Below are 23,143 nucleotides of genomic sequence, written 5' to 3' on the forward strand. Positions count from 1 at the left end.
TGCCCGTGAGTCAGAATAATTTATTGGTTCAAATATATTAATACTTCCAGTAAGAGAGGTCGACTTCGGGAATCCTTGAGCACGGCCGTCGCCGATTTCTGAAAAACAGGTTGTTGCAAATGTCAGTGGTGCGCACGAATTGACCTTGCGATGGATGGCACGGAATGCTCCAAGTGCGCGTCTTGACAATCTCTGAGCTCCGGACTTGGACTCCGGCAGAGTAAAATGACAGAGCCATAGTATCGCCTTCCTTAATTTTCCTCGCGTCACCAACTTCTCATTGGAGGAGAAGAGCTAGAGGTCACATCCGTCAAATTTGACTGGCGCGCTTGCGGGGAAGCGACCTTGCAGAGCCACAGGTTTTGGGGTGGGATATAAGACATGGTATTTTTCCGCTTCGCGTTTGCCAAACGGACATCGTGCGGTACCCTATAGACACCTGGAATAGACCTATTGCTAAATTACCCAAGTATGAAGGAGAATGCAGGGAATGGTGTTCCACGCGCCGCACGTGCAAGCGTCAGCAGTACTAACTTTTCTAAAGCAAATGCCTGAAACAAATGGCATCTTGCACGCGCGTTCGTCAACGCTTTATTTTGGTTATTTACTTAGAGTCTTTTATACGGGGAAGGCGTGCGCATCTGGCGCGTGGAACACCATTCCCTGCATTCTCCTTGATGCTTGGGTAATTTAGCAATAAGTCTATTGCATCCTTTTTACAGCGCAAGTGCTGTTTCAAAGTGGCCGCCGACAAGCAGACGACCCAACGGTCGCCGCGCATGCGTGATGAACCGCCACCTCGTTGCGCCTGTGTCTCCTGCAAGAGCGACGGTCGCTTCTCCGCAATACTTGGAGTCATCTATTTGAGAGAGTGACGGCGATACTCTGCTCCGCAAGCGGAGGCTCTGCGGTGCCTCGTAGCGGCAGCTGCGGTCTATCGTGGTGTAAAACAGACGCTCAGCATGCGGAGTTATATATCGTATTCCGAAGATATACTGACTTTCTTTGGTCGCTCTGCTCCATCGCACTGACTTGGAGCGTGTCGACATCGTCCAAGTTGTCACAGAGCACACGGGACAGTGAAACCTTGCGAAGTTCGCGAAGTTGGTCTGGAAAAAATTATTTAAGAAAAATAAATATGAAATTATTATTCGGCGCAGGACCTTGGTCATATATCTATCTGACGAGAGAGTCCTGCGTCTAGTATGTTTTTGGGTCGGTAAACCTCAGTGCGATAGTTTAGGAACCGAAACTCATACCGCAACTTCCGACGAGAACGCCATTGGTTGTCGCTATGGTCAAATGGTAGCTTACACCAGCCAATGGGAATGAGGCGCCTCTGGCGAGCGGTCTCTCGGTTGTAACGATTTCGCGTCTTGCTTTTTACGTCTCGCTTGTGCGTCGTGCATTAAGTTCACCAAGTTACTTCGCCGGTAACATAATCTCGTTATTTTTTTTTTCTTCTGTAGATGAAGATGTTTCTTAGGGTTTCCAAATATCCTATATCACGCAATTCAGTCGTGTGTATGCCTTTCATTGATCGGACGTGGCGTCGTTGTACGTTTGGATATGAGAAGTTTTCCACTATTTCCCAGCGCTGTTTTTAAGACTGCATACCAATCTCTCCATAACTTTTATACATTTTTTCTCTCTCTCTCTTCCCTGAAACATCATAGCTAAACAGTCCCGAGTACGTTTTCAAAAAAAGAAAAAAAAACGTTAAGCTTTTTTATTTTGGTGATGAAGGAAGAGCAGCAGAGCTGTACTATGTTCCGCCATCTATGAGCGACGGCGGCGACCAGACAACCGGCAAGCTGATTGTCTGGTTTCCGCCGCCGCTCATAGATGGCGGTAGCCGTCCAGAGGGTTGTGTCGTGATTTATTTGTCCACGAACACGAAACTGTGGAAAAAAAGCCCTTAAAGGCCGACGTACAACCTCGGTTTTCTGCAGGGAAGATAATCCTCTTAGCGCTCCCCTCTCCTAAGCTGCGAGCGAGAGCCAGGTTGGGGCAAGGTAAAATGTGGAGAGGATATAGGAAAGAAGGTGGCGGACAAAAGTGGAAAGCGCGAAGTGTACGTCGGCCTTTAACAGCTTCGCCGTAAAAAAATCGGAGGCAATGAAAAAAACAAAAAAACAAAGGAACCAGGGTACGAAATTTACCGGGTCTGAACGAGGACGCCAAGCCACCGTTTTCGTACCAGAAGCGATCTCCGTTTCGAAGACGTACGAATTGTTCGGCAATCAGGCAGGCGAAAGTGGGTCCAACCACGCCGCCCAGCACTGGCTTCTCGGCGAGTGCCGCTGGGAAGAGATCCACGTCGTCGATGGACCTAGGAAACAATAGAGTTCGAACCGCTTTCTTTTAAACCGAAAGATTTTACACCAGTTATAACTCCTGCTCCGTTGTGTTCTCGAGCGCTAGGCATGCGTAATATACATTCGTATATATAAACCAATGAATGGACTGCATTGGAACTTTGTACAGAGATATCTTTAGGTGGTGCATTCATTATACTGAAGTTTGATGAGCTTAGCTATAGAGGAAAAAGGTTAAGCCTGGAAAAATCTGTTTTCGAAAACCATTCGGTCGACACTGAGATGATACCACACTCTCGAATCTGGTTGATCTGCTTTCAGGTATTCATATAAAAGATATCAAAGAAGCTTTCCCGTAAATGGATGGATGGTGGCTGGTTCCTTCGGATTGGGCGGTAACTTGCGTCACCTAGCCATGTAGTGTTTTTAGTTCAACACTGAATTTTGACTGCGTCAATTTAATCTAATTTAATCTATCCGCGTCCCTTGATTTTAGCCTCTGCTTTACGTGATGCCACCTGTGAGTAACAGCCAGACGTTTTTTTTTTTTTTTTTTTTTCGTTTTCCTTTGTGTGCATTATTATTTTTTTTTAAGGTTTGCAAGTTTGTTTTGAAACCTGCACTAATAAAATTTGAGTATAATAAAGGCATCACCTAAAATCACCTTTGTGAAAAGTTTCATTGCACTCAACTTATTGGTCTATACTTATGAGAATTTTTTACGTCCGAATAGCGCGCTCGAAAACACCCCGTTTTTTCTTCTCCCCGCAAAAAAAAAAAAAAAGACTAATGTGCAGCATAACTTTTTTTTTTTTTTTCAGAAAATTTTTTTACTGTCGTTGAAGTTGCTCCGTCTCCTCCTGTACGTGGCACCGGGATGACTTTTTTCAGGTACCATATTTTCCGGTGTATATACATGCTTTGCACTGATGTCACATCATCCACTTCGCACCTTCACGGAAAAGAGAGAGGGGGAAGATGATTTTGTATGGTACGATTTTTAAGTGATGGGTTAATCTTCTGTAATCATCTAGATGGAGAATAGCGACGTCCGGTTACGCGTGGGACAGACAAGAGGGTGTCCCGTCGAGAGGGGAGTTCCTCCTTCCCTTCTTCTCTGGTGGTGGCAGGAGAGCTGACGAGATGACATCAGGTGCAGAGCACGTTGACTATATACATGTCTGAAAGTTAATATTTTGTGCTGCGCGGACTATAAACAATCCGTTTTTTTTTTTTTTTTTAAAGGTTTATATTTGACGCTGTGCAGATTATACACAAACTTTGTTTCCTCAATGTTGAAGGTCATTGGTTCCGGGCTTTCGTTTTCTGTTTCAACGGAACAATGAAAACAAGGTTATACTGGCACTGTATATCTCTCGCCCTCAGCCAAAATTGGCTCCTCCGAACTATACACCGAGTGCAAACTATCTAAAGATTTTTTTTTCAGCTGAAATTGGCTATAACATTTCCGATTAAAAAAAAAATTTTCTTCCTCCTCCTTCCTCCCTTCTCCATCCCCCCCCCCCCCCCCCCCCCCAAATTTGAAGAGCAATCAACCCCCCGAACACGGAACCGAATTATGTCGACAAAAATAAAAATTTAAAAGGATAATCAAAACGGTTTGTTGAATTAGCTAACTAATTAACGCAATTTCCCCCTTTGCCAACGAAAGCCAGGGTTAACTTGGCCCTTTTTCTTTTATTCCGGAGAGTTCAACAAGCAAACATAATTTCTATCTTTTTTTTTTTTTTTTTTTTTTATGTATATTGCGCAGCGGAGATAAGAAAATCTCCTGTAGATGCTAATGACACTCAGCGGCGTAGAAACAAAGGGAGGAAAGGGGGGGGGGGGGGGGGTTCGCCCCCCCAGTCATTTCAGAGATTTCTATGTAACACTTTTGGGGAAGGATTGTATTAAAAAATTATAATCGACTCACAAATAAATTTGCTTCAGCATCTCCGCTGTACCGGGACCCGTGAACTGGGCGAGTTCTTCGAAGGACCGGACCTCCTGCAGTCCGCAGTACCTCCTCCAGGCCAGGTACTCCGGGATGCCGTGGTCCCTGGCCCTCTGGACGTTGAGGGCCATGAGATCGAGTCCGAAATCCCGACCCTGAGGCTGGAAGAGCCTGTTGGTCACTTCCGAGGTCATGTGCTCGTCCACGCTTTGGGCTGCCTGGTTCACGAGCCCTAGGACCAGCCGGTCGACGCCGCCGGGCTTGAAGAGTTCCGTCGGGTTGAAGAACTCCGAGTGGAGCGGCGTGTCTGAAAAGCACATCAAAGAGAAAAAAGGCCCTATGTGCCAAGGAACTGAGGAAGAGGAGGAGAAGAGATAGGCAAGCTCTGGTTCGAATAACCAGTGGGTGGACCTAAAGCTAGTCGCCTTTGTCTCCACGTCACCGGACCGCTGACTGCTCCTCTTCAATAATCCAATCCTTTTAAGTCTTTAATGACCGCGCGCTAGTGAAACAAAAGTAGTTGAAAAATAAAGGTTTCATTGCGGTACAATTAAACACCTTCGACTGGGTGGAGGGAAGGGCAAGATGGCTGTATCATTCTCCCTTCCTCCACACAAAAACACATGAAACAAGACATATTACGATCTGAAATATTTGTGCAGCTCCACTGAATTTGCCAAGTGTTAGCCCCTAACACGAATGTCCAACTTGTATCAAGTTTTGAAATTGAACAACACTTTTTTTTGGTCTGTTCTGGAGGTTAATTAAACGCAGGAATTGTTATATAAAAATATTCCTCTTGGAATGAAAGTTTGGTCTTTTACTTCAGGGAGTCGGTGCTACAGGATTAACAGGCCGTCCCCATGCATGGATCGTGTTTTGGCATTTAACAATTCTGGAATATTGCCATGAACCTGCAACTACAAGGGGGTTGTATACGTGAACTCCATGTGGTTCTCCCTCTCAAGTGACATATCGCGGCGTTCAAACCGAACCATTGCATACCGTTAAGCAAAAGCCTGTGGTTCTTGTCGTACCGGTGGAAGGACCGCGGGACCATGCTGTGGCCGAACCGGAACGCAGCCGCCGCAAATACGTTCGAGATGTCCGAACTCTCCGCGGGGTCGTAGCCTCGGTAGTAGCCGGACGAGGCCAGCTTGAGGCCGAAGATCTGCGCCACGGACTCCCCGAGGACCGCGGGCAGAAACTCGCCAAAGCTGATGTGCTGAACCTCGGCTCCGACGATTCTACGGCTTTCCTGCGAACGCGGAATGTCAGCATTAACAAAAACTATACTTGTATTGAAAAAAACAACAAAAAAAACGGCTTTTTGTGGTACGTTATTTATTTCGCCCTTCAAGCATTGAATTGAGATACATGTAGGTGCATCTTAGATTAGCTTCATGTTCTTTTATCAAGACGTTCACGTTTTCAAACGCAAAAACCATCGTTTCTTACTTCGGCAACAAAATCCTGTAAGAATTGTACTTCGCGCGTCGCATGAATAATGTGCTAAACTTCCTCTTTTCTTGCTAAGCCATGTGCTTCAGAGTAAGGACCCTTCGGCCATCTCGTTGCTAAAATCCATTGTTGCCAGTTAACAGACGCTTGATCTGAAACCACAGGAAGCGGTTTTTTGTCCTCCAAAAATGTTAAAACAGTTCAAAGCTACGGAACTTTCATTTTCCAATCGTAGAGGTCGCCAGTGGCGCCCTCTCTGCGTTAAGCACAAAAATGGCGGTGTCCGTCGATACGCTAGGTGTACCTTATTCATAGATCTAGAGGGAACTATATTTTAATACGAGAGCGTTAAGAGTCCCATGGAGCGAAGCCGGCGTTGTCTGTAACCGCTAAAAACGGCACCTAAACTTCCCATTGGGTGAGTGTAACGGTACTTAAATTCCGATTGGCTGAGCGAAACGGCACCTAAATCGAAGTCATCAAGCACGTGTTTCAGAAGTAAAACACAAAGAAAAGCACAGCAACGCAGATGCATCATCACGGAAGACGTGGCGCGCTGCGTGTATGAATTCTTTCGCACTCCTCCACGGGAGCAGTCTTAAGTGTCTGTGCCGAATTCGGTGGCTAGCATCATTGTTCAAATAATTATCGGGAACGAGAGGAACCACAAACCTGGAAAAGTTTCTCGTCATCCCAGGAAGGATTTAATGAGGCCAACTTGGAGGCGATTCTGTTGTGCTCACGCATCCAGATGGTGTGCAGAGCTGTCAGACCAGGCTGTTCGTTCACCCTCGAATCGCCTGTCAATCATACACATCACACTCTTACGCTACAAACGAGCAGAGCTGATTTGTTTTATGTATGAACTCGTCATCAGATTCTGGGAGGCCATCAGAGCTATATGTCCCTGAAGACTGAGCATTAAAAAAAAACAACTAAAATTGGAAAAAGACAGCACTACTCTGAGCCAAATTTCTAGATACCAGTGCACCAGCTTTCTACTGGGAATTCTCCCAACATAAGCTAAACGTATAACACAGAAGAAAAAAAAGTACATATGTATATATATTGCAGCGTTATTTTTTGTTTTTGTTTTTTCCGCAAAAAAAAAAACAAAAAAAAAAAACACAAACAAACTATGCTTTGCCGATCGCCCATTCTCTGCCCAAATGTAGCACGAGCCTCCGTTGGCCGCCATTTTCCCATCAAAAATTTGAGAAAATCACTTATAACTTTTGAAGAAGATATTAGTTAGTTTTGAAACTTCGGCATCGGCGGAAAATGAGAGTTCGGCGTTGGGTGGTTTATATTTGCGGTGAAACAAACCCTGTACATTTTTTTAGGGGGTACCCTGTACTTTGCAAAGGCCCATATGGACGCAAGCGATATGCCTAATAGGCCCACTGATCATATATGTAATTGAATTCATATATCAAAAGCAATGCCAGCGCATTCAGTGGATGATCGATCGCAGTGATTAACACGGCGCATGCCCTGTGGCAAAGCAGACGCGAAGGCGTTTTTCTTGGTGAGGAAAGGATTTTAATTCTTCTGGACTTGTAAAAGAGCAATTTTCTGTATAAAGTCGAATTTTTGTTCTAGGGATAATAACATCAGTGGCACTTTACCGCGATAGCGTTAAGGAGTTCGTGTCGCAGAAAATCCAGTGTCGGTAGCGTGCCGCGAAAATCCTGATTGGTAGATAGGTTCATGACGTCACAGCCACATGACTTCGCGCGAGAATTTCAAACAACGTTCACGTGAAACGTGACGTCACGCGTGGAATGAATGTGGTTAGAAAACATTACATGTGTAATGCGAATTAAAGGTCGCCGCATTTTTTAAATGATTTCATTTTAGGAGGGAATCGAACCCGCGATCCTTCGGTTGCGAGTCAGACACATAGGTCACGCAAGGTACAGTATACGTTTGCACGGCTTAGGAACGAGCGGGAGTTACGTTTCACTATCGCGTTCCACTCTTAAAGGCGAAGCTTAAGCGTCCTCCAAGTTTTCACTTCGCGTGACATATGCAGACGCGACTGCTAGTGCTCACCCAAAACAATAAAAAAAAGCAATATTTCGTAGGCGGGCAGTCCTTGCTAAACCCCATCTAATTGTGAAAGTTAGATTTGTGTTTAGTAAACAGTTACCGGCCAAGAAGCACTTGGAGTTCCGTCCTCTTTCTTGACATTCGAGGATCTCAGCGTCGGTCCCGGGAGGCAACAATGGCTTGAAGCCTTTTACTTCAGAACTGCGCAACATTCCTGTTAAAAAGAAGAAGAAAAAACAAAAAAAAAAAAAAAACGTTCGAACCACAATTTTTTATTTTTAATCTGCAAAATATAAACAATCATACAGAACATACCCTTCTGAAAAGATCGAAGCATTTGTGTTTCCTCTGGCGTCGAACCGTACACAGTTGACGCGTCGATGAAGGACGTTATCTGATTAATGTGATCCCGTGGACCTGCAATGCGATGATGTTATTTCGTCACCTTGCTCGGGCAACAACATTTTTAGAAACATTCGGGATACTCTTTTCCCATTTTTTCTATGCGTAATTTATTGCACTGCGCGCACATGAAAACTGTCCCAGCAAGATACCTCTGCAGTATGATTCATTGGAAGAGCAATCAAAGTATACAATGCCTCTCTTCTATTTTACACTAGCCTTTATACATTTTACAATGTTGTCTAATTGCAGTGCCCTCGTCGGGCTTTTTAATCTTCTGTACTAACTCTCTTTCAGACCCACCCTAAAAAAAAATAAATAAAAGCAACGAAATTATATGTCTGTGCGACGAAAATACCCAATTCGCATTGTAAAAAACTGTTAAAGTGTATCTTAAGGTTATTTGAATTAAATGAACCGGGCAACTCAGTTAAATTATCTACTCTTCAACTTTCACAGGCAAGTTGTGCGAATCAAGGAACGGGACGGCATCGTTACAGCACGGGGCGCATCACAAAATAGCTTCAGTGGGTGATATCCCTCATCCAGCCTACCCAACCTGCATCCTGGCTTGGCGGCCGGCGCCGATCGGCTGAACTCCATACACGTGGTGTCGAACTTCTTGTAGAACTTGTCCCTCCAGGACACCCCGATGGCTAGACAGGCAGGATGGACGTCCTCGAAGGACATCAAGGGACGGCAGCACTTGGGAGGGAAACCGCTCTGCGATACCGACAGGGTAGCCAAGGACAGGTCGTGGTCCAGGAACTGACCCCATTGCATCAGCATCAGTGTGGCTCGTGGATGAGGATCGTTCAGGTCGAGGGTCAGGGACTGGCTGATAAGGCGGGGGCTGGGAAGCGGCGATCCCTCCGTCGACGTCCTCACTCGGGATATTCCTGCGCGGAATGACTGCTTTTTCCCGATTGCCACAGCGTTGAGACAGTAAATAAGTAATAGATTTAGTTATAAACAACAGGTAGCAAACATGAAGGTGGACGTCAGAAAAATTAGAGGCTAGGAACACACTGAAAAGATGCAAAAAGAAAGAAGCGATGATTAAAGACGAAGAAGAATGGATGATAACAAGTCTATTTTGATAAAACCAAACTGCAATTATGCATTGTGCACAGTGTCATTTTCAGATTTCGTTTTTCTGGTCACTGGGCGACTGATGACAAGGAATGTGATCACTTATTTCTCATATGAAGGGGGATTCACCCTTATCCTCGAAGGGTTATACGCCAGTGAGACAATCAAGGCGTCAGTCACCTCCAGCCAGTGCAATGATGCTGTTTCAAGAGCCATATACCATGGGCTAGCGAATCGTGCCATCAGCCCGTAGACCCTGCAGGATAAGGGATCTCGAAACGCCGGCCCGCGACGCGCTCCAAATGCGCAAACGAAGATACCAAAAAGAACGAGATAAACAGCACCGTAACGCGGGTCTTCTCGCCGCACTATTCATTGAGCACTGTCATCATTTGCGTCAACACTCTTAGTCTCCTGCTTTGCGTCACCACAGGCCTCAGGTACTGGCCAATGGCCCTTCTATGATGCTGCGACCCTCCAGGGTCAAATAAGCACTATCTAACTATCCATGTCTTTAGATCTCTGTTAAAAGTCATGTGCGTTCTCCCGTGCATTGTGCTTAGTGTCCCCTGTCACAAGTATTGCAAATTGGCAACGTTGGTTTTATCATATTCTAATTACTTTTTTTTTCGCTGCGCGAATGTGCTAAGTTCCCAAGCGCTTTGATTTATGCCTGATGAGTTTTCTTGGTCACAATGGTTGTGTAATGTCAAATTTAGCTAAATATTGAATTTCAAATTAAAGCATATGTATTCATCCAGTTAATTTAGTTATTTTATTTAGTTCCCACTTATTTATAGATACTATCTTTTCCCCGGCCCTTGAGACTGTGACAGGTTCCTAATTCGACCCCTTAGCCAAAATGTTTGGAGATTCCTGCCCTAGATGATATTCGACAGAGCTCGCATAAGAACCGAGCCCATTGCATTCCCAATTCGTTCGAGGCAAAAAAAAAAAAAAAAAACCATATAATTCGATTCATTCCCATTCCATTCCTCCCAGCCTATGCCGCCCCATTCCATTCCCATTCCATTCCGGGTTCGCAAAAATGCGGAATGATTCCGGAACCATCCCAATTCCGGAGTGGCCACTCCGCAACACTGCTTGAGATATCTTGCAAATACATTTCGTCTAGTATATTGGCTAATTCTATATTAATTACATGTCTCACTATCTTGTACTCAGTGAGTACAAGATAGTGAGACATGCCATTAAAATAGAGCAGCAAATAGACGAATTGTATTTGCAAGATGCGGAAACACTACCAAAAGTATTTGAGATACAGTATCTTTAGTAGAGTATTTAAGATAGGCAAAAGTCTGCTATGGACTCGCGTAGCGCGCGCGGTTACGTGGCACACTACGTGGGTCGTGGCATCGGCCGCGATCATTTTTAAAGTGAAAGTAAAAGCTCGCCGCTCGTCAGCGAGACGCAGAACATTGCCATGGCATCACTACATCACACATGCGTAGCCTCTTATTGGTCCTTTTTTTTTTTTTTGTGGTACAGCAGACAGAAATCTTACACAGACCATTCTCCGGTAAAACGCGAAAACTGATCTCGGCGATGTCAAGCAAAGGCAGTGTTGGGTAAAGTACATCTAAAAGGTACTTCAAGTAAAGTACAAAGTAAATGAGACGTGATGTATTTAAGTAAAGTATTAAGTACATCGGCCGCAATGTACTTGAAGTAAATAACTCTAAATACAATGTACTTTCAAAGTAAAGTACAAGTATTTTACCACAATCTTTCATTATGCCCTTTCATTCCTATATGCAGTGATTTTTTAACTGGTATGCATTGCCCAGGAGAAATCAGGGGTGCATGACCTATATTTTCAAAAAAACAGCGGCGAATACAAGTGGCCACTAAGCAGTTATTTTCTGGAACGGAGCTGAATTCAGAAGTCCGTTTTCTGAATTTGGCGCTCCTTGCACTGGATTGTTGCACCCAAGGGGGTTAAAGAGATGGTGAACCGAAATTTGGATTAAAAAAAAAAAAACAATGCTGGAAATGTAGGCGGGACGCTACAATCCCTACAACACTACTCGTAAGGCGATATCTCAAATGGACGGCCGTATTTTTGGAAAAAGAAATAAAGATTGAACCAGGCCGACGAGGCGCGTGACGTCAAGATATCTAGTTTCCTCCTCTCTTCGCTTCGCTCCCTCAAGGCCGCGAGGCGGAGAAGACGCGAGGCCGTTCCCTCTCTTCCTCGGAGAAACATGACGTCAACATTCCTGCCAAATGCGCCTCTTTTTTTGAAAAAATACGGTCATCCGTTCGAGATATCGCTGTATGAGTGATGTTTTGGTGTTTGTAGTATCCCGCTGCACGCTTTTGCCGCGTGTATTGGGTAATCCAGATTTCGGTTCAGCATCTCTTTAAATGTACTAGAGCATGACGTCAGCCCCGTAGCTTCCGCAAGCAATCCTCATAGAAGAGTGTCCTCTCATTAATGAAAAAAAAAAATAGTGAGTGTGCAAGCGAGCTTGTGATAATTAATCATAATGTGACACCAGAGAGTGGGGTGTGAAAGAAATTAAGGAACCTTCAAATAGAAAGAAAAGACAAAAGAGAATGTCTCAAAACATTGTGACGTTCTCCACTGTTGTCTTCTACTTCGACTTGAAAATTTAATTTTTCCGTACTACAGTCTCAGGTGCTACATTATGAATAATTTTGCTCTCCTTGCTTGCGCTGACCGACCGAGAAGTAGCGAGAGTTCAAAAAGCTACAGGAAAGCCGCCCCCAGAACAAACGGAGCGATGCGTCGTCTGCTCACGTTTCTGGTGATAGTGGAATATCCCTCTCAGTATTTCTTCAGAGTTGACAAAGCATTATTTCGTGATACAAATTTAACAAATTCAAATTTGAGGAATGTACTTTGAAGTCGGGAATTGTACTTTCCTCAGAAAGTACCAGAAAAAAAAAATACTTTAAGTAAAGTACAAATACATACTCGGAGAATGTACTTCAAGTAAAGTACAAGTTTCCTAAACCTACTTGAAGTAGTACTTTAAGTACAATGTACTTAAAGTACTTCCCAACACCGAGCAAAGGACTCGTGCCGCGAGTCGTCGTACGTGCAAGCTCGTGAAAACAGGAAGAGCAGATGCTCTTTGGTATTTGGTGCTCTGATGCCGCCATCCTGTTGGACCCATTGAAAATAAATCTTGCGAAAATGCCTTGTCAACATTATTTACACAAATACGCAAATACCAAGACATCTTGGTATCTGCATGTTTGCGTCAGGAGATGTCTCTAGTACGTACTACCATTCGTTTTGTCAATTTTGTCGTCTAATTAATTTTAATTTCAAAATTGCCTCAAAATGCGCTCAAAACAGTCAAAATGGTCATATTCTGGATTTCATAAAACATCTCCAGCGCTCTCAAGGGAAAATTCAAGGGTAGTACGACCTTCATTATATCTTCGCAATGAACCTAAAAAATGTTCAATACTCTTGTGCATTGTTGAAACTCGGGTTTGTGTAGCGAAATTTGCAACTTGAATGACGAGCGGGGGAAATACTAATGAATTAGCCGAGACTTGGGCAAAAACATAAAAATATCAATCGTTAAAGAGAAAGAAAAAAGCGACAGGAAGACAAGGTCTCAAACTCAGATTTATGTATAGCATTATCCTAACGAGACCCACCATGTGGATACACCATGATATATCGAGAACGTGAACATACCAGGAATCACAGCATGCACATGAAATGCAATGACTCAACGTGGGAAAGTACTGCCGATGAGAGAAGACGAACAAGATGGCGACAGACGTACCATCTGCATACCTTGCAGGTAAAAGCCTCACAAACGAAGAGAACGCGGTCCCGGAGGAGGGCCTCTCGAAGTTGTTGCAGTTGCCATCGGCGGACCTGAGATGCAGAGCTCTGCGGGGGCAGACGTGGTCGGACCGGGCCAGGTCGGGAGGACAGATCCGGCCGAGGGCAGTGTCCTTGACGTCCACGCAGGACACGCCTAGACCGACCTCCACCGCTTGCAGTCGGAGCCTGGGCGTCGGAGAAAGAGAACATTTTAGAACAAACCATAAGTCAACGAGTAGCCGACGCGGAGTGCGCGAGCAACGCCATTGATTTCGTAATCTTTCACGCACAGATTGTGCGCCTTTGTCTGACTTTATCTTTTACGGCACGAGTCAGACACGAGCATACGCCCGATTGAACTGTTCGAATCTGCATTTAGATGACCTCTAAATTGACTCAAATGATCCCAAAGAAGACTCAATTCGCCGAGAGCTCCTTTAAAATGCACAGTCTTGTGATAAGGCTCGAATGATTCGACGAAACCCCCTATATACCCATTCTTCCTTACAGTCGGTGGCACGTTAAGAACCAATTAGATGCTCTGCTCCTGCAGTTATATGTCTCTTTTTGGTTACCACCCATCTATAGCGCTCCGTGTGCGTTCGATAAGAACTCGAGCGAATGAGATCACTGTATTTCCCATTTCGAGAAAGTTGCTCCGGTGGTCAATTCTCGCTTATTATTGTTCACGATTCTTGCTTAGCGATTCGCCCTTCGGCGCTCTTATCGGCTAATGGCGCGAGCGTATTGACTGTTGAGCGACAATAGAGAGTTTTAGTAGATCGTGTTTTCAGGCCGCGCTAATCGTAGCGGGAGCTCGCGCTGCCACTTCGATGCATGCTCTGAAGCGCGCGCTCGTAGCGGTAGCGGGCCCTTGAAAACGATCTACTACGACTCCCTAATGCCGTCACTTGCGGCGACTGTATTTGGACGTGTGCTTGCCCTCATTGCACGCGTAGGCCTAAAACCGATTGTCAGAGCACGCGTACCTTCGTGCGATGTACTCGGTCGCAAACTGCGACGCGTAGGCGACGGTTTCGAAAACGCGAGCGTTGGGTCTGCGCCTCAGGCGGGGCCAGGTAATGTTTTCGTACTTGGAGTCTTGAAAACCTGCAGGGAAAAGGAAAAAAAAAAAATGGCAGTAAGTACCAGAAATCCTCGTATTGCAGTTCATTACATTGTGTATGCCTGTGCGTGTGCGTATAGTGATACTCGACGTGCAAATGCGTCTGCTTTTTCAGACTCAGGCTGATTCATTTTTCGAAAAAGATTCAAAGGCACAAAAACGGTTTTGACTCATCTGACTCACGGCCTGAATGATTGATGGCCGTCGACAACCCATGCGGTGTGTGAATAAAACGTACGGTGAAGGTTTAGTAGTAATCGCACCCTTTTCAACCAACACCGTCGAAGTTGACAGTCTGACATGGTTCTCATTTCCATTGATGAAATTATAGGGAGTATTCACTGGCGGCCATAGCTGTGTGTGCGAATGCTGAGCGCGTGCTGATGGCGAGCTTCCGCAGTTCTTTTGCAACATGCATTCCACACCATCAAGATTGGCGGTCTTAGCAACCTATTAATGTGAGCTCGTTCTGAGCATGCGCTCTGAACAGCACCCACAAATATGGCCTCCTGTGAATAGCCCCTATACCCAACACATCATAGTGAGCGTTTGGCCAAACCTGGAACGCCGACCACGGCGACGCATTTGGTCGCGCACGGCGCCAATGCGCCGAGAAACTGAGAGATCGAGGAGGAAACGAGAGAGAGCGGGAAGTCAAAACGCCGAGCTCTGGTCTCAGTGATTAGTGAGTATAGACCTAAAGTCCCTGGACCCTGGAAAAGTAGCGCCATTGCGTTCCCTGCCTGCTAGCCAAACACAAACAAATACTAACGTACAGGAGACCCAAAACCTCGCAAGGCGATTGGCTTATCCGTCTGGTTAGAAAATTTTATTTACAACAGTGGTGTCATGCCTAGAACAAAACCAAAAACCACGTTGCTATACACGTTTGCAAGTCCGGTCTCAGGGCGCCGCCATCTTCCTCAGTGGGGTGCGCTCTTGGGAGCGGCCATAATCCGATTACGACGCCTTAGCAAGGCTTCGTAATCGGATTATGACTGGTCCAAGCGCACCCCAGACAGGCAAGATGGCAGCGCCCTGAAGCCGGACTTGCAAACGTGCATACTTCGTTTCACTTCGTCTGCGAGCGAAGTCAAAGCTAGAAGCCCGAGACCAGCGTTTTTTGCGTTTCTCCCAAGCTCGCGCGCTCGAGCAAAGCCTGAACGCACCGAGTTTTCGTGCTCGCGCTTCCAGCTTTGCCTTCGCTCGCACATAAGGTGAAACGAAGTCAGTCATGGGCACGTTACCAGTTAAAAGTAACAGTGTTACAGTTACAGTTACCTAGGGGGAAAGAGTAGCTCTGTTACAGTTACAGTTACCGGTTTCAAAAAAGTAACGTGTTACAGTTACAGTTACTGCAAAAAGAGTAGCGCCGTTACTTTCTCGTTACAGTACAAGAATTGGACAGAAGTAGTCACAAAACAAAGCAATGTTATTTTATTTGTTACACTATAGTGAGAGGAAAGGTAAACTGAGAAATAAGAAAAATTTAAACCCGAAGGGTGTTTATTTGTTGCGTCATTCGCCGTTTCAGCATTCTGATAAGCATAATTTATTTGCAATAATTGTTATAACTTAGAATCAATTGTTTTTTCAAAGTGATCATCAGCCCGCGTCAGTGAACGCTTTGGTTTATTTTTCCCTCCGAAACGAATGAGGAAAGAGATGGTCACATAATTAATTACCTTATGGGATATACTCGGAAGCAGGCCTAAACATAGCAGGTCAAACAGCTTCCAAAGAATAAAGGGGGAAAGGCTTCTAGTACTTTACGAGTTTACAGCGACCACCGCGGCATCTATGTCCGAAACGCCAACTGTGGAAACCGTGTTCACTCGAGCGGCTCCGAAGGGAATGAACAAGTTAAACAAGCGCCGGCTTTCTGCACAATACGGGGACGGCTTCCTTGAAAACTAATAGGGATGAGGAAGCGGCAAACGGCTGGGTGTAAAAACGACAGCACGGGCGGAATACCCGGAGACATCGCACGACCACCGACACCCCCAGATGGTCCCCACGAGAGAAGAGTGAGCCAAAGTCGGTGAAACAGACGTTGTTCGGCAGCCCCTACCACCGCGGGCGCCGCTTCTTTTATCTCCCGGTTTCGTGCTGACTCGTCCCTCGTCCATTCTCGGTCGTGGGCCAAACCAGGCAATTTTTTTGTTTGTTCAATTTGTGGCCACGCTTCTTCTTCTTATATATAAACATTTTCTTTTTGTCCGCGAGGAGTATGGAGAAAAATACTTCGAGATGGCAATTTCTCTATGTCCACTGCAGTAGGTTTTAATTTATATAGTAAAAAAAAGTAACTGTAACGGCCTAAACAGTTACAGTTACCCAATAAAAAGTAACAGTGCTACAGTTACAAGTTACCAGTATTAAAGAGTAACGCGTTACAGGCAAAAGTTACCGTAAAAAGTAGCTAGTTACCGGTAACGCGTTACTTGTAACTAGTTACTGCCCAAGACTGAACGAAGTATATATGGCAATCGCCTTTTGGGCCCTTCAAATCTCCGAAGCTTCGAGGGGGTCGTTTTAATCCGGACGCACCAAGATCACCATGGAGCGTCATCGTACTGGAAACGTTCCTCGCCAATATAAGCGTCTTTGGCATTGTGTATGGAATCCACTTGTCAATCATGCCCCTCTCCACGAATCTCTTGCAAATATATTGTTCTTCTTGAGTATTTCAAAACAGCAAAATTATTTTCCAGTGCCTCCAAGCACCGACACAGCATGGGGTGGTGGTACGAAGATGTACGTTCGTTTCGCCAGGATAGCGAAATCTACGTCTCTATGAAGCTACCCATCAACAGTGAATAGACCGATCTCACCAGCTAGTTTGAGTCCGCCACCGCTGCCGCCATGCATCGTGGGAGTTGTAGTCTTTTCTGCACGCGCGACAACCCCGCTGGAGTTCTGCCTGAGCAGAGCGCGAGGAGGCATGAGCTGTCTCGTGAACTGGCGTCTGCCTCCTGTGGACTACAGTTATGGCGGTGTCACGCATGCGTGGGAAGCTTGGTGAGATCGGCTCAAGGATAAATTGCTCATTTCATGAGCCAAAACAGCAACCATATACGGGGAGCTTGGTACTTTCCCTTGATCCAGTTGCTTTAGGTATATAGACCTAAAGGCCCTCGGTGCAATGCACGCTTACAAGTACCGCCAACGATTGTTCTGGAAACGTGCGAGACAGACACGTGCTACGAAGCGGGTGCATCGCCGCCATTCGCTTCCAAGGGCCGCTATAGAAACGGGCCTCGAGCATTGGCGCGTTTAAAGCTACTCGCAAGACAAACGCAAACACATCGAGGGGTTTTAGGTAGACGTAAAGCTAGCTGTCCTTGTCTCCACTGCACTCGTGGAACGCGTTAGAACGCGGGACGCCGGAGTTTGATACTCGCATTTTAACGCGTTCGACGACTGCATGTGCATGGGACAAAGACAGCTTTGGGTCTACCCCCTAATCCCTCCAATCAGAGCTCGGCGTTCTTACGTCACCTCTCGTCTCCTCCTCTCCTTCCGTTTCTCGGCTCTACATTGGTTGCAGTGTCGGGTCTAATCACAAAATAGGTTTTACAACACGTAAAAATTGTAGCGGAGAAAATGGCTAGATTACGTCACGGGGTGACATTTACAGTTGGGAATAATTTGTTTTTATTGTTGCCGAAAGGTTAGAGTTTTGCCTCAATTTCGTCGGAATTGCACTCCAAAATAATGTACCACTGAATCAACGAGTCCTTGACCGTAAGTACTTTAATGGGCCCTCCGGTACGAACTGCGCATGCGCTACCAGAGTACACTCGCAAATGCGCGGTTGGTACCGGAGAGCCCATCGCGTACCGTATCGGACGTGCAAAAATGGTTCCTTGAGACTCTCTAATGGTACGTTTAAGTTATGACTAACTGCAGCCCTCGTATGCATTGTAGGAGATAAACTAATGCGAGGAATTCATTATTTTTTCTGTAATTTTAATAATAAACCGTTGGCGGTTGTGCACCTCGTACCGTACGTTCGTTTGCCCTCCAAACGCACCCATATGCTTTTGTTCCCTCCGAACGCGTCCGGCTGCGTCGACATCATGGGCGTACCAATTGGGGGGTTCAACTTCAAGGGGAACGCTTGCCCCCCCCCCCCCCCCCCACCCCCCTGAAACAGCCGCCACTGGGCAGGGCAAACACTGTCCGCCGGCGCCCAAGGGATACCAAGGGCACCTCCCCCCCCCCCCCCCCCGGCCTTGGGGTGGGGAGGGGGGGTTCTGGTTTGCCCCCCCCCCCCCCCCCCCTGAAAAACAAGTTGGTACGCCACTGGTCGACATCACGCGTTCCCTACGTTTCCCATTGAGTGCTGCCAATGCGTTGCAATGACAGGCCCGACAGCGTCTGCCCCCGCAAGGCTCTGCATCTCTGGTCCGCCGACGGCAGCTGCAACAACTTCGAGAGACCCTCCTTTCGCTCCGCGCAGAGAACGCATTTTGGAACACTTTCTCGCTGTATACTTCTTTTGCTTTCTTTCATGTTGTACAAATTCCTGTTACAGAATCGCTGTTTCCGTTCATTCTTCTCACCACCGTTCGTTAAAACGTTCTATGCTTCGTCACTTTATACTGTTCTGACGTGTATTATCCACTGCCCCCCTCCCCCCCCCCCCTTTTTTTATACGTCCCTATCTACTATGTACGACATCACGGTGTTAATAAACATGAGAGCAGTGGTCCAAAGATAGCTTCTTTCTGAGTATAAACGTTGTCACAAAGTTGCGTTGGGTTGTCACAAATTGATGACGATAATAACATGATAAAAAAAACTGTCTGTCGAGAGGCTACGGCCTTGTGAGCGCCAGTGCAAGGCACGGAAGTACCGAGCATCGCCATGGGATCGCCATACTACAGTGTTGCCATACCTAGCATGCTAAGGCGGCTAATGGCTAAAGCTCGCCGCAGAAAGCAAGCCAGCGCTAGCCGTCGTTATTATAATTTATCTCTGCTTCAGTTCACCGCCTCGCCGACGTCGCTCTCTCTCTCTCTCTCTCTCGCTTGTTGACTGTCGTTCCAAGTTCGTGTATGGCGCGCGCGAGTCACATAAAGTATTTGACTGGGCCCTAATTTCACCAGTCCGGGACATAGCGCTGTCCCTACTAGAGTCACTAAATGAGCTGCTCTTAGAGTATCGGCACTTTGTTCCTCGACATTGTTGTGGGCGCCGCCATTTTGGTGCTTGTGCAGAGCAGGCGCAACTGGCGATCGTCATGATTCAAAGGTGCGACTTCCTCAGCATTAGATGCGGTGTTAGGAAAACGATGTAATATTGATTCTCTCTGTAGCGAACTGTTTAATCATTTGTGGAGGGCGGAAAAACGTTTCCTGTGATTTCAGATAAAGCTTCAGATGACTGGCAACTATGATTTTAAGACACAATATGGCCAAGTGCCGTTACTCTGAAGCGTAGCTTATTTAGATTAGGACGAGTCGGGACTCGGGACTCTGTATGAAAACTATAGGGACAGTCCCACAAAATCCGGGACTGTTGGGAAGCCTACTGGCAAGAACAGCATTCCAAAAACGAACGGCGATGCAGCGTATAAGTTTTTGTCGAGCGCCATCTTCAAGTAAATAAAAAAAAAAAAGCTTAAAAAAAAGCGCGGTCCTGCACCCCCTCCCCCTTTTTTTATGACGCTTTGTGTCACAAAGTGTTATGCCGCTCACCTGTAGAGTCGGCTCTGAAACCACAACTGTCTAACAATAATGTACAGAGCGCAATATCGATCGGGTATGAATCCACCCTCTGTCTTATGCCATTTCATAATATATATATATATATATATATATATATATATATATAAATCTGATACCACGTTTACGGTATATTCTTTCGTAGAAACTTAAAACAACAATTCTGCATACTTTTCTATTTATCTCGGATAAGGGTCAGCTTGTGCGGGAAATATATCTTGAATAACACGGTTACTGTAGACTTTTTTTTTTTCATGGCTAATGGTATTAGGAGGGACGTTTAGCAAACCGTTACCATGTTCCGCGTACCGCACTACCGGATCCTTTGAAGCATTCTTTTAAGCGCGCGTCCTGGTGATGCCGCGACCGCTTTTTCCCCTTCTATTAGCTGTAACCCCCCCCCCCCCCCCCCCCCCACACACACACACAGCTAATGGTTTTCTAGAATTCCCTATTGTAGTCAAGGGCTCAATATTTTAATTGGGCCAAGCGGTACAGAGCTAGGTTACCACGAACGGACAAATATATGCCCTTGCTTTTATCCGTAAATCAAAAATACGGAACGCTTTCCTTCAACAGAATTCCAGCAGCGTTCTCTGTAAACATCCTGTGTCTATTTTAGCGGCGTATAGATAAAAGCAAACTGAGGAAAGACGAGAAAAAAAAAAGGGGGGGGGGGGGGGAGGGGGGGGGGCTTACCATATTTCTGCAGGAACTTGGAGCTTTCTCGGACGCCTTGTTGAGTCGCAGAAATCAGGAGGGAAATGTTGCCCGTCAGTTTGGCGAAGATTTGGTTTCTGGAGGCAACCTTGTTGCAGTGTTCTGACCGAAAGCCGGAGGAGGAGTCAAATCCGAAGACAGATTTGGGAGGTGGGCGGGGTATCTCCACGTTCCACAGAACGGACGACGGCGTGACCGCAACGCATAGTGAGGCGAGTACGAGTCGTCTGAAATAAAACTGATATATATTTCTTTCACTATCATGCGGAAACAGTTGACATTAACTTATATACAACATATCGGGTATGACAATTTCGCACTTTTTTTTTTTTTATAAAACTTTCAGCCTTTCTGCACTCTGGTGAAGAAGGAAGACCAGCGAAGCTGTTCTATGGTGGGAATGAAGTAATGGCCGTCCGCAAGTCGGCAAGCCAGGGTGGAAAGGTTGCCGCCATCTATGAGCGACGGTGGCAAGCAGACAACCGGCCAGCGCAACGCGATGGACAGCTACCGCCATCTATGAGCGACGGCGGCAACCAGAGTATTTTGTCGACATTTCTGTGCGGACGGACACGATCCTGGGGAAACTAGCCCTTAACAGCTCCGCTGTAATAGGTACACTTTTTTTATTTTAAATCATCAGGTACGACTTAAGGTTCACACCACGTCCGATTCACTCTAAAATGCTCCAGATCGCTATCCCCTTGTGATTTTTGCATTGTTGGCACCATATAACATTTTTCCTTTGTTTAACTGCCACTGTATTTTAATTTTAAATATGTATGTTCTACATCGCGCATTACGTAATAATATTATTTATATAGGCATATTCATCTATGGATGGATGGATGAATACGGCTGAGCCCTTTGGATCGGGCGGTAGCTTACGCCACCTAGCCATTTTGTTTTACCATTTAAGCTTAGAATATTTAAATGTAGTCCGACCCTATATTCATTTGTCTCTAAAACTTCTTTGGAATGGAACCACCTTCCTGCTTCTATTGTATTCATTGTTAAACTGTTTAAGAACGCCATTAACACGCTTCACGATTTTGCGCCTCCATGAAATAAGTGACAAATTAGTCATTTTTTTCGTTATTTTTCCGCGTCATTCTTCCCCCGAGCAGTTCCAGACTCGAACGGCCTTCCCCACCACATCGCTGCCATCACCTGCCCATCAATCTTCTTCGAAAATGTTACCAATCATCTCTCATCCTGAAGACTAGCACCTATGTTCGATTATTTTTGTAACCCCACCCCTTATGTAATACCCCTAAAAGGGGGTCTTTAAGGTAATAAAATGGAATATTTCCTTCTCACTGCCGTTTGTATGTAAACAAATGAATCAATCAATATCACAATATTATGAAATAGTGTTGAAGTCTAAATGCCATACAAGGATTAAAGGTTTACTTTTTTTTTGTTAGCCAGTTTACTACGTAAAACACGCATTAAAAACTAAATTAATCATAAATATGTTTCAGACGTAACATCAACGTTGCCCACCACGTGCTGCTGTCTCAGATGGAGGATAGGATCCTTCCACGAAACATGTAATTTTACAACATTTAGTGACACATTCGCTGGCATAAACACACTATTTACGCGGAAAAAAAAAATCTTAAGAAAATAACGCACGTTTAATCCGACAGCAGACGACACACGCGTTGGCGCGGCGTGCGTCGTCTGCTGAAGAGCGGAAACGAAATTAGCCTATCCGCAGTTTCGCGAAATTAACGTTGTTAGAAACTAGGATTAAAACCCAGAAGCGTCATCTACAACGAAACAATTACTGAGGCACTGGCGAAACCCACGCGTTTTTGCAATTTAAACCCCGTACGACCAGTTTTAGTGTTTTGTTTTTCTTCTCTCTCTTAAAAAACGCCACGCCGAGTTCAACCACCGTGAAAGACGTCGTAGGATTGCAATGCAGCCCGTTCGGAAGAGTAATATGGCGCATCCTTTCAAATTCTCGAAGGCCAAAGAGAAGTTAACGACGTTGGAACGTACCTTGAACCACATCTTCGTCTCATAGTTTGTCCACAGCAAAGAGCATACGTCGTAGCCACGGCCTCCACGCAAAAACAACTGACCGAACGTGGTAAGGTGCTTATGTTTTTTTTTTTTGTTTTCTTACGACGCCCCTTCCCTTTTCCGCCTTCTCGTTCTTTATTTATTCTCTTTTGTCTTTTACACTGGCTGCATCTTTCATTTTGTATTATCTGATGAAGTCTCTTGTCTGTGCTGTTCCTGTTTTTTAAGTGCGTGCTGGAAAGGGAAGATAGCGCCTTGGACTTTTTTTTTTTTCTTTTTGCGTGTAGATTCATGGTTGGGCGATTTTATAGACCGCCTAAGGAAAGACCTACGCACACGCCTTGCCTGTGTGGGAAGAAGCATCGTCTGCTTCGGACGGCTAACATCGTCTTCTGTAGTTTTTTTATTTATTTT

The 23,143-nt window shown here is 45.6% G+C and overlaps 1 protein-coding gene across 1 annotated transcript; it reads right to left on the reverse strand.

Annotated features, from left to right (window-relative positions):
- Nucleotides 1–22,785, reverse strand: LOC8040826 (peroxidasin homolog). The gene is made up of 13 exons (XM_040211746.2): nt 22,706–22,785; nt 20,675–20,933; nt 14,107–14,227; nt 13,074–13,303; nt 8,745–9,089; nt 8,104–8,205; nt 7,889–8,002; nt 6,409–6,536; nt 5,281–5,533; nt 4,255–4,582; nt 2,163–2,332; nt 1,001–1,109; nt 1–98 (listed from the first exon to the last, which is right to left on the reverse strand). The coding sequence occupies exons 1-13, from the start codon at nt 22,715–22,717 to the stop codon at nt 38–40; spliced, it is 2,232 nt and encodes a 743-aa protein (XP_040067680.2). The 5' UTR covers nt 22,718–22,785; the 3' UTR covers nt 1–37.
- Between the last annotated feature and the right edge of the window lie 358 nt (nt 22,786–23,143).

Source organism: Ixodes scapularis, unplaced genomic scaffold, assembly GCF_016920785.2.
Source record: "Ixodes scapularis isolate PalLabHiFi unplaced genomic scaffold, ASM1692078v2 PGA_scaffold6__148_contigs__length_123643588, whole genome shotgun sequence".
NCBI lineage: Eukaryota > Metazoa > Arthropoda > Arachnida > Ixodida > Ixodidae > Ixodes > Ixodes scapularis.